Below are 13,579 nucleotides of genomic sequence, written 5' to 3' on the forward strand. Positions count from 1 at the left end.
ATATAGACTATCAACCTAAGAAGGCCTGGAGGAAGTAACACCTGATTAATGAGAACCTTCCTCTCAGGAATAACAGAAGTTTACAATGGCCCATAAACAAAGTGGAAGTGATTTCACACAACCAATCTGACTCTATCAGCCGCATATGAGCTAATAAACCAATTCCAATCCATACACTGCACTTACTGAATCTTCAAGCAAGACTTGCAGACAACGTAATTACTTTACTACATTTCTTCATGGACACCAGGATACAAAGTCTCATACAGTTTATGGTCAGTCAGTAACTAACTACTTTCTTAACTGTAGTTGTTCAGTGTTGTTACAGTAACTGGGCCAATCTGATTGTGATGATATCAGACACAGAGAGCACTGACAGTACAAGCTGACCCAGACGGTGGGGGGCTCAGGGTCTCACACCAGTTTCAGCACATCAGCATCACCATCAAATCATTTCTTTTTCAACAATGTCAACAAACTGATCTAACCTCTTGACCTTGAGAAAATGTTTTGTACTCCAACGATTGGTCAACTGGTCATATCAGATGGTGAACTTATGTGGAAAGTGAACACTGAGTGGACTGTTTCTGGACTTACACGTGGACTATGAGATAATTACCTCTGTCACCAGTACATTATCATTATCAATATCTGTAACTTGCACAGCAAGACAAGGACCGAGTTGGGAGTACAACTGGAGCTGTTGGGGGTGGAGTAGGGTGGGGTTAGTAGTGGTGGTGGTGGAATAGATGAGAGGTCTGTTGGATGTTTGGCAGAACATTGTCAGTGACAGTAGGACAAGGCAGAGGTTTTTGTAAGTTTTTTTGCAAAACAACCTCTATGACTGAAGGACAAGGGGAGAGGTTTGTGTAAGGTTATGCAGATCAACCTCTATGACTGTCACTGGAGGACAAGGGGAGAAGTTTGTATAAGGTTTGGTAGGACAACCTCTATGATTGAAGGACAAGGGGAGAGGTTTGTGTAAGGTTTGGCAGATCAACCTCTATGACTGTCACTGGAGGACAACGGGAGAAATTTGTATAAGGTTTGGTAGGACAACCTCTATGACTGAAGGACAAGGGGAGAGGTTTGTGTAAGGTTTGGCAGATCAACCTCTATGACTGTCACTGGAGGACAACGGGAGAAGTTTGTACAAGGTTTGGTAGGACAACCTCTATGATTGAAGGACAAGGGGAGAGGTTTCTGTAAGGTTTGGTAGGACAACTTCTGTGACTGAAGGACAATAGGAGAGGTTTGTGTAAGGTTTGGCAGAACAACTTCTGTGACTGAAGGACAATAGGAGAGGTTTGTGTAAGGTTTGGCAGAACAACTTCTGTGACTGAAGGACAAGGGGAGAAGTTTGCGTAAGGTTTGGTAGAACAACTTCTGTGACTAAAGGACAATAAGAGAGCTTTGGAAGATATTCAGTTCCAGTTTTTTAACACATTTTGACAATGATTGTAATGTGCTGGCAAAGACAAACATGACAGACATGACACAAGATAACATACTTTATTACAACACCATGGGTTTGATAACGATGTCTTTGTTCATCAGGAAAGTACAAACATATCCATTTTGGGGTTTTTTTTCTTTTAAACATTTTCAAGTCATTTCACAGCAAATCCCAGAAGCCACAAACAAGTAAGAACTAAAGTCCATATATTTTTAAACCAGATATTTTTTCAATTTAACCTGAAAGTTGGATCTACTTTTCATACTCAACTTGACAAGAACCCTATAATCATCAGGGACAAACTGTGTGCCATGGTTTTTATTCAACCAAGCTGTCAATGCTCTTACATTTAGGGTGACAGAGCATCTCCGGGACATGCCGCATCAATAGATTCCCTTCTTCATATTGGAAAAAAATTGGACATTGATTGCTTCCTTGAAATCAAACAAGCACTCACCACAATTTCAGCAAGACATTTTTCAATAATTTCTTTCATGTAAATAGGCATTGCTATGTGTTATATCTCAGTACTAAGACAGATCAACTCATTACCAGAAGAAATGATTGTAGGTACATCGGTACATCATGTCTTGTAAGAAGATTAGCATTCTCCTCAAATCCTATTTCACACAAACACATTTGTTTTCCTTTTCAAGCACATGACAGAAAATGTATGTTAGGACCTTCTTGCTACTGTTCATCTATTCCTGCAACACTTTAGAAGAATCCTTTCAGCAATGTCGGCATCATCTGAATGTTTCTGATATAAATCAGCTAGATTATTTGGAACATTGTTTCTTTGAAATGAGAACCTTTCACAGTAACACAATACAAGCCCGTCTGCATTGTAGATGTATTTTTGTTGCTTACAAAATCAGCATAATGTTTTTTCAATGGATAATCCCAGCATTCAACACTGGTGTATGAGGCATAAAGCGTCTGGCACTTTAAGATGAATCTAGTCACACGTGACAACAACAGATCAAAGTGTGGTGGATATAAGACCAGTAATTAGTCACTAGGAACTCAGACAATAACCACCATATGTGACTGTGTGTCTAGACAGTTGTGTCATGAAAGAAATGTCAGACACACAGCGAACAAAGTTGACGTGTGTGGCCACAACATCCCCGACATCTCCGCATGACATTTTTGGTCATAACAACATATATGAAGAGTTCTCTAATAAAACCAGGAGGCAGTAATACAAGGTTTGCATTGGGTATCAAACATGTGTGTAGGAATGGTGCTAGTCTTGCATCCTTGTACTAAATTGCTTCTTTAAAGGATAGAAATACTGTAAATCCATGAGCTTAGCATTCAGTACAGTCTTGAAGCATCGTTAGAATCTAGAAAAGTGCTGAATAATCAAGACACAAAGGTACTGCGGTTGAGCTGATGAGAGCAACTGCTACCAGACAGGATCAAGACTCTTGTACTGGATGTATCATACACCATTTAACATACACCACTTAAGGGTGGCAACCACTAGCCTGAAACTCCTGTGGGTACAAATTACCAGTGTCCTCTAATATCAACTCAAATCGTATATCAAATAGCAGCATCCAGTCTTTTTCTGTAAGGCAAATAATGGAATGCAAATCATAAACACAAATTTAAATAGCTTCCTCAAAAATATTTATAAAAAAGTGCAAGTTCATTTTCTTTCACAAATTACCTCTTTCAAAATTGCTCTTGAGAAATCTGACTTTAAAATCAGAGCTCACAAGACTCTGAGCTGATCAAGAACCAGTGGTGGATCAATGGGTTCACCTCCAAGCATATACAATGTCGAAGTTCTCTGACACGAATCTGATTGAAATGAACAATGTTAACAGTGTCAATATGCCCACACCACAGTCTGTCGTTAAAGTCTATTTCCCTGCAAATGCTGACTGTGCAATAATGGAACAAACAGAGTGAAATCTACATAAAAAGTATATATCTTATCCAGACTGGATCCGCCAATCCGCCAATCGGCTGTGTGTCTCGTGTGTGATCTCTGACAAGCCTGAAATGAATGATAGGTCTTACCAATGTCAATTTCATGAATCAATTTGAATGCAACTCACCCTGATTCCGACTTCCTGTTTTGTTCCATGTCCAGGACTTGTGCTATAGTTGGGATCTTCACTGAAACATTGGATATCAGACTGGTTGCAGAGAGACTGCATACAATGTCTGTCAGTCCTTTATTATAACATAGCTAAAAATAAAACGATCTGAATAAGACATTTTCACAATACTATGTTTGGTGTGAATATTTTCAGGGGAGTTTTTTTTATTAATGTTGTGTACTAAAGACACAAAACATCAAGTTTTCATCATTGGATTGAATACTGAAATGTCTTACATGCCAAATATCATCATTTGATGTAACTCTCATGCTAATAACGAGTGGGACATAGTGATTGTGTAGGAGCTGACAACTCAAACCCAAGTTGCTATGATCTGTTCCAACAGTAGCCCTCACTCCCTGCTGGGACATAATGCATGTACCAGAACTGACAACTCAAACCCAGGTTGCTATGATCTGTCTCAACAGTAGCCCTCACTCCCTGCTGGGACATAATGCATGCACCAGAACTGACAACTCAAACCCAGGATGGTATGATCTGTCTCAACAGTAGCCCTCACTCCCTGCTGGGACATAATGCATGCAACAGAACTGACAACTCAAACCCAGGTTGCTATGATCTGTTCCAACAATAGCCCTCACTCCCTGCTGGGACATAATGTATGTACCAGAACTGACAACTCAAACCCAGGTTGCTATGATCTGTTCCAACAGTAGCCCTTACTCCCTGCTGGGACATACTGCATGTACCAGAACTGACAACTCAAACCCAGGTTGCTATGATCTGTTCCAACAGTAGCCCTCACTCCCTGCTGGGACATAATGCATGCAACAGAACTGACAACTCAAACCCAGGTTGCTATGATCTGTTCCAACAGTAGCCCTCACTCCCTGCTGGGACATAATGCATGCAACAGAACTGACAACTCAAACCCAGGTTGCTATGATCTGTTCCAGCAGTAGCCCTCACTCCCTTTTGGTACACAATGCATGCAACAGAACTGACAACTCAAACCCAGGTTGCTATGATCTGTTCCAACAGTAGCCCTCACTCCCTGCTGGGACATAATGCATGTACCAGAACTGACAACTCAAACCCAGGTTGCTATGATCTGTTCCAACAGTAGCCCTCACTCCCTGCTGGGACATAATGCATGTACCAGAACTGACAACTCAAACCCAGGTTGCTATGATCTGTTCCAACAGTAGCCCTCACTCCCTGCTGGGACATAATGCATGTACCAGAACTGACAACTCAAACCCAGGTTGCTATGATCTGTTCCAACAGTAGCCCTCACTCCCTTTTGGTAAACAATGCATGCAACAGAACTGACAACTCAAACCCAGGATGGTATGATCTGTTCCAACAGTAGCCCTCACTCCCTGCTGGGACATACTGCATGCACCAGAAATGAAAACTCAAACCCAGCCCTCCCTCATCACCAGCTTAAATGTTGGGTATTATCAGTGAAACATGCACTGCTTCCTGCTGATTTAGATCTGATTACTTCTGATCACTGAGGACTGTATAATTAGAGAGGAGATGAACATTTTTAACAAGTCCAATATAGTCTTACGTAATATTTCCAACATGAATTTTATCCAGTAAAAATAGAAGGGTTCATCGTTATCAGATGACTTCGTGGGAATGTCACTAGGGCTGATGGATTCAGTTTTGCTATTTCAAATGTGAACCTTAAGGCCCATGATTTGTTACAAATGTAAAGTCAGCGCTGTCGTGTCATTTGACAGTGATGCAAGCCAATGATGTAACACTGGTAGAGTTAAATCTGGCGATGCCAGTCTTTGATGATAAAGTCAGCCCTAATCACATGAACCGAAGCTTCACAGTACCTCTGAACTTGAGGCTCTTCCAGTATTGCTTGTGGACATCCAGGACATCACAGATGGTTCGGACGGCACTGAAGGAGAGAACACCATGACATAACACAAAAACTGTGAGACACACACTGTGTGAGATTGTTCAACAATTATTTGAGGAGTGGGTGAGTGGGGTTGGATCCCGCTTTAAACAATATTCCAGTAATATCACCGCTGAGGACACCAGAAATGGGCTTCACATATTGTACCCATCTTGGGAATGGAATCCGGGTCTTTGGTGTGACAAGGAAATGCTTTAATCACTAGGTTATCCTACCAGCTTCAAACTGGAAGAAACTGATAGTGATGCATGTCATATTTGAGGGGAAAGTGAGGTGCAGGGATGCTGCTAGTCTGGCACAAGTCTCTAAGGTAATAATTATTAGTTAATGATCATTTCTAAAAGCTATATATATATATCACTAACTGGCATCCTTGTACTAAACTGCTTCTTTAAAGGATAAAAATCCATGAGCTTAGCATTCAGTACAGTCTTGAAGCACAGTGCTGAATAGTGCTGAATAATCAAGAAACAAGGGTACTGCTGTTGAGCTGATGAGAGTAACTGCTACCAGGCAGGATCAAGACTATTGCACTGGATGTATCTTAGTCAGCACCAGCACACAGAATTCAAAACTCCCAAATTGTGACAGCTTCATTTTCCTTAGCAGGTTTTGCATGTCTGTCTGTTCTTCAGAGCTTATCAATATTAGTTTTATTTGATGGTAGTCTAAAGATGATCTCTCTGGGTCAAACAGTCACTGACATTACCAGCATCGATCATCGGGGATGCAATGACATGCATCACCCATGTCGGGCACACCATGATACACGTCATCCATTTCAGGCATATGATGACATGCATCACCCATGTTGAGCATATGATGAACTGTATCACCCATGTTGAGCATATGATGAACTGTATCGCCCATGTTGGCATATGATGACATGCATCACCTATGTTGAGCATATGATGAACTGTATCGCCCATGTTGAGCATATGATGACATGCATCACCCACGTTGGGCATACAATGACATGAATCACCCATGTTGAGCATATGATGAACTGTATCGCCCATGTTGAGCATATGATGACATGCATCACCCACGTTGGGCATACAATGACATGAATCACCCATGTTGAGCATATGATGAACTGTATCGCCCATGTTGGCATATGATGACATGCATCACCCACGTTGGGCATACAATGACATGAATCACCCATGTTGAGCATATGATGAACTGTATCGCCCATGTTGGCATACAATGACATGCATCACCCACGTTGGGCATACAATGACATGAATCACCCATGTTGAGCATATGATGAACTGTATCGCCCATGTTGGCATACAATGACATGCATCACCCATGTTGGGCATACAATGACATGAATCACCCATGTTGAGCATATGATGAACTGTATCGCCCATGTTGGCATATGATGACATGCATCACCCACGTTGGGCATACAATGACATGAATCACCCATGTTGAGCATATGATGAACTGTATCGCCCATGTTGGCATACAATGACATGCATCACCCACGTTGGGCATACAATGACATGCATCACCCATGTTGAGCATATGATGAACTGTATCGCCCATGTTGGCATACAATGACATGCATCACCCACGTTGGGCATACAATGACATGCATCACCCACGTTGGGCATACAATGACATGCATCACCCATGTTGAGCATATGATGAACTGTATCGCCCATGTTGGCATACAATGACATGCATCACCCACGTTGGGCATACAATGACATGCATCACCCACGTTGGGCATACAATGACATGCATCACCCATGTTGGGCATACAATGACATGAATCACCCATGTTGAGCATATGATGAACTGTATCGCCCATGTTGGCATACAATGACATGCATCACCCACGTTGGGCATACAATGACATGAATCACATATGTTGGCATACAATGACATGCATCACCCACGTTGGGCATACAATGACATGCATCACCCATGTTGAGCATATGATGAACTGTATCGCCCATGTTGGCATACAATGACATGCATCACCCACGTTGGGCATACAATGACATGCATCACCCATGTTGGCATATGATGACATGCATCACCCACGTTGGGCATACAATGACATGCATCACCCATGTTGGCATACAATGACATGCATCACCCACGTTGGGCATACAATGACATGCATCACCCACGTTGGGCATACAATGACATGAATCACCCATGTTGAGCATATGATGAACTGTATCGCCCATGTTGGCATATGATGACATGCATCACCCACGTTGGGCATACAATGACATGAATCACCCATGTTGAGCATATGATGAACTGTATCGCCCATGTTGGCATATGATGACATGCATCACCCACGTTGGGCATACAATGACATGAATCACCCATGTTGAGCATATGATGAACTGTATCGCCCATGTTGGCATACAATGACATGCATCACCCACGTTGGGCATACAATGACATGAATCACCCATGTTGAGCATATGATGAACTGTATCGCCCATGTTGGCATATGATGACATGCATCACCCACGTTGGGCATACAATGACATGAATCACCCATGTTGAGCATATGATGAACTGTATCGCCCATGTTGGCATACAATGACATGCATCACCCACGTTGGGCATACAATGACATGAATCACCCATGTTGAGCATATGATGAACTGTATCGCCCATGTTGGCATATGATGACATGCATCACCCACGTTGGGCATACAATGACATGAATCACCCATGTTGAGCATATGATGAACTGTATCGCCCATGTTGGCATACCATGACATGCATCACCCACGTTGGGCATACAATGACATGAATCACCCATGTTGAGCATATGATGAACTGTATCGCCCATGTTGGCATATGATGACATGCATCACCCACGTTGAGCATACAATGACATGAATCACCCATGTTGAGCATATGATGAACTGTATCGCCCATGTTGGCATACAATGACATGCATCACCCACGTTGGGCATACAATGACATGAATCACCCATGTTGAGCATATGATGAACTGTATCGCCCATGTTGGCATACAATGACATGCATCACCCACGTTGGGCATACAATGACATGAATCACCCATGTTGAGCATATGATGAACTGTATCGCCCATGTTGGCATACAATGACATGCATCACCCACGTTGGGCATACAATGACATGAATCACCCATGTTGAGCATATGATGAACTGTATCGCCCATGTTGGCATACAATGACATGCATCACCCACGTTGGGCATACAATGACATGAATCACCCATGTTGAGCATATGATGAACTGTATCGCCCATGTTGGCATATGATGACATGCATCACCCACGTTGGGCATACAATGACATGAATCACCCATGTTGAGCATATGATGAACTGTATCGCCCATGTTGGCATACAATGACATGCATCACCCACGTTGGGCATACAATGACATGAATCACCCATGTTGAGCATATGATGAACTGTATCGCCCATGTTGGCATATGATGACATGCATCACCCACGTTGAGCATACAATGACATGAATCACCCATGTTGAGCATATGATGAACTGTATCGCCCATGTTGGCATACAATGACATGCATCACCCACGTTGGGCATACAATGACATGAATCACCCATGTTGAGCATATGATGAACTGTATCGCCCATGTTGGCATACAATGACATGCATCACCCACGTTGGGCATACAATGACATGCATCACCCATGTTGAGCATATGATGAACTGTATCGCCCATGTTGGCATACAATGACATGCATCACCCACGTTGGGCATACAATGACATGCATCACCCACGTTGGGCATACAATGACATGCATCACCCATGTTGAGCATATGATGAACTGTATCGCCCATGTTGGCATACAATGACATGCATCACCCACGTTGGGCATACAATGACATGCATCACCCACGTTGGGCATACAATGACATGCATCACCCATGTTGGGCATACAATGACATGCATCACCCATGTTGAGCATATGATGAACTGTATCGCCCATGTTGGCATACAATGACATGCATCACCCACGTTGGGCATACAATGACATGCATCACCCATGTTGAGCATATGATGAACTGTATCGCCCATGTTGGCATACAATGACATGCATCACCCATGTTGGGCATACAATGACATGCATCACCCATGTTGGCATACAATGACATGCATCACCCACGTTGGGCATACAATGACATGCATCACCCATGTTGGCATACAATGACATGCATCACCCACGTTGGGCATACAATGACATGCATCACCCACGTTGGGCATACAATGACATGCATCACCTATGTCAGGAATACTATGACATGCATCACCCATGTCAGGAACAAGATGACATGCATCATCCACATCAGGCATTTGATGACATGCATCACCAATATGGGGCATACAATGACATAAATCACGCACATTGGGGATACAATGACATCAATCACCTACGTCAGGAATACAGTGACATGCATCACCCCTGTTGGGAATATAATGACTTGCATCAACCATGTCAATGAGGCTGAACAGCTAATAATACTGTCAGCTGCATCATGACAAGCATCGATTGCTGAAGGTCAATTTGGGGTTTCCTATCATGCTATTCATAGGTTACCAGTCAGAATCTTTATAGGTTCTGTATTTGGTAAGTACTACAATGACACTGGAACTCTGGCATAATTTAAGAAAGATACTGAATTTCAAAAACATCCATCTCTCTCACTCACTAAAGCATCATACTTCAATAGAATAACTGACAAAGTCACCAACTCCAAAATTCTGGACAAAAAGACACCACACAATATACATCCTCACCTTAAAAGCTCATTGAATCAGAAATACCTTTATTCCCTACTTACATCATACCTTTATTCCACATTTGCATCACATGACCTAATTCAGAAAACATGTCTATTGGAAGTGATTGGAAATACATCAGAACCTATAGTTCTGAAAAGAATTTTGCTGAAGGACCTGTTGTATACCATCATGGCATAAGGACGAGTCTGGAACCGAAGATCAAATACCCAAACAATCACAGTTTATACTTCCCTCAGTGTTTATTCCATCACATTCATTTGCAGCAGACAATCAACCCACGTCACAAGACACCAGAAGGTCTGGGCATCAGTGCAGCCACCAATGACTTGACTCACAGATATTTCAACCACAAAACAATTATAGTTTTCCTACTTATCCTCATGTTTCTTTTTACACTGAGAACAAATGTCACGACTTTCCCTGATGTCTGGAATTGATGACAGTCAAACTTATTGACATTTATCATAAAAGACAAGCTATGCTGGTAATTGATGCCAAATTAGACAATGCAATCCTCAGGCTGAGGCTTGTGAGGGGTTAGTACAGGGTCAGCATCACATAGGAAACATCTTCATCTATCAGACTGGGAAGCTCATGCAAACAAAAAACACAGCCCCTGAAGGTTTCACTGTCACTAAATAAAAGCTCCACACTGTTCAAATACACGCTCCACACTGCTCAAATACAAGCTCAGTGGTAGGGATATCAATTACACCATATAAAGACAATGTTTTTTATACGGATCACTAAATGTTGAGCAAAGAACTTTCAAGATGAATGTTGGTGATTTTTATGAAACTTAAGACAGATTCGTTGATCAGCAGATTTACTAGAGCAAAAGATGAAATATCCATGCTTTCCTTACCAGCAGACACCAATAAAAGGGTGGCCATGCTATGAAAGTGTTCAATATAAGGCCCATGCTGCCTTCACATCTACACATCAATAAAAGGGTGGCCATGCTATGACAATGTTCAATATAAGGCCCATGCTGCCTTCACATCTGCACATCAATAAAAGGGTAGCCATGCTATGAAAGTGTTCAATATAAGGCCCATGCTGCCTTCACATCTGCACATCAATAAAAGGGTAGCCATGCTATGAAAGTGTTCGATGTAAGGCCCATGCTGTCTTCACATCTACACACCAATAAAAGGGTGGCCATGCTATGACAGTGTTCAATATAAGGCCTACGATGTCTTCACATGTCTTCATATATAACAACTTCTAAATGCTGCTAAAGGACGTAGTATGAAAGTGCTGAATACATGTACACAACAATGTTTTCACATAAACACATCAATACAAGGGGGAGAGACGGCATGAAAGTGTTCATCATCATTTCCACCACCACCACCACCACCATCATCATCATCATCATCATCATCATCATCATCATCATCATCATCATCATCATCATCTAGGGTCAACAGACTAGTTCTTGACTTCCTGGGAATATGGACCGTCCATCATAGGGAAGTCAACTGCTCATTCTCCATTATTGTATAGATTTTTTTGCTAAGTGTATTTAAAGGATGTTACATATGCATGTGTGTACTACTGGTGTCTTGTTCTGTATGGCTATGGCACCCTGATTGATGACAGCATAGTAGCTCTGAGAAGGTTCACACTCAACTCAATTCCAATAAAGTATAAAGTGAAAATCCCTTCTCAAATGCAACTTAGGGAGCATTCTGGAAATGACAGATTAAAGATATTTTCATGAATCACTGACATACATATTCTCCCTGTTGAGTTACAGAGAAGACATCCTGTATTCTGTCCATGGTCTGTCATGTTGCTAGTGACATGCTCTTAGCTAACACAGATTACACTAGGCAACATTCTGTGACTGAAAAAGTCAGGAAATATTAGGTCCTCAGGTAACCTGAGCAGTATTCTGTCTCCCAACTATGAGTATTGTAAGCTAAATACTCAACTGCTACCTTCAGGAATTGACAAGTGTATGAGTGAGTGAATGTCTAACAGAGGAGCATGAACCTTCACAAAAAGTGCACAATTCCACGGAATCATGACAGTCTAAACTGCTACGCATATCTTGGTATCCTGATCCCTATGATATCTTCATTCATGAATATTTTTAATAAGTCAACAACAATAAAGCAAAATGGCACCACTCTGGAGAATATTTAGTCCAGGAGAGACAAAATCTGTGACAGAATCCAATGAACCACAATCTGTACCCTCATGACATGCTGATGCACAGAACAAGTCGAACCAACATGCTTACACAATTACGGCTACAACTGGCCCATGCTTCACAGTGCTTCACTCATGAACCCTCATTTGTAGGGCACCCAGGAATATGAACATTACCAGATGTGACGTCATCAACCCTGCGTTGATACAGAAAAGGTTCCTCTAGATCTGCACACTTGTGACTCTGCTTCCCACAAATAAACTATGTGATTTACAAATACATCACAGATGTCTCTAAGAAATAAACAACAGACACATTGGTCTTGGCTGGGGTGAGCAGCCTTCACTCTCGCAACCTCAACTCAAACAGTTGGCAGTCTGCTATTGTCTTAGCAATATGAAGATATTAGACAATGGGTTGCAGTATGAAGCTGTCAGACAATGGGTTGTGATAAGAAGCTGTCAGACAATGGGTTGCAATATGAAGCTGTCAGACAATGGGTAGCAATAACAAGCTGTTTAACAATGGACCTACTGCTGTACGAGTATATTCATAACGTGATTTAAAAGTGAGTGAGTTGGATTTTCCACTGTTTTTAGCAATATTTCAGCAATACTATGGCAGGGGACAGCAGAAACTGACTTCACACATTGTACCCATGTGGGGAATCCAATCTGGATCTTTGCCGTGATGATGAGTGAATGCTTTAACCACTAGACTACCCCATCGCCATGATTTAAAGACATTGGTAGAATGAAATTTGAAACACTGTACCCCTGGCATGCTTTGGTGATATTGCGTTATTTCTTGAAATGTGTCTGTTGCCATATTTTGACATTTTCATTATGGAATGCCAAATGTGTTGTCATGGTAACTGGTACATATCACTAGAGAACAAAAGAAACAGTGAACAATTTGATTCAGACACACTAGCACTTAAATCTAAGTTTGGTACTTCTGTTTGTGAGTGAAAGTTGTTACTGATGTGACCTGTGTCTGTCTGTGTCTTGATGACATATAAGTAGTATTGTGGTGCCATGCTGATACAACGACCTGCAGTGATCAGGTACCATAACACACAATCTGTAAGGTAACACCTCATCCTTGTAACATACAGGTTGATGAATATGATAGCGACA

The 13,579-nt window shown here is 41.8% G+C and overlaps 1 protein-coding gene across 3 annotated transcripts in view; it reads right to left on the bottom strand.

Moving 5' to 3' along the window:
• LOC137295653 (histone deacetylase 6-like) overlaps positions 1 to 13,579 on the bottom strand; it is a 264,274-nt gene that overhangs the window by 174,304 nt on the left and 76,391 nt on the right. For all 3 annotated transcript variants that reach the window (XM_067827117.1, XM_067827116.1, XM_067827118.1), the window contains 2 exons: positions 5,388 to 5,455; positions 3,529 to 3,589 (listed from right to left, as the gene is read on the bottom strand). In XM_067827117.1, coding sequence (XP_067683218.1) covers positions 3,529 to 3,589; positions 5,388 to 5,455 — 129 coding nt within the window. The remainder of the gene's footprint in view (positions 1 to 3,528; positions 3,590 to 5,387; positions 5,456 to 13,579) is intronic.

This window comes from Haliotis asinina, chromosome 9 (genome assembly GCF_037392515.1).
Source record: "Haliotis asinina isolate JCU_RB_2024 chromosome 9, JCU_Hal_asi_v2, whole genome shotgun sequence".
Lineage (NCBI taxonomy): Eukaryota > Metazoa > Mollusca > Gastropoda > Lepetellida > Haliotidae > Haliotis > Haliotis asinina.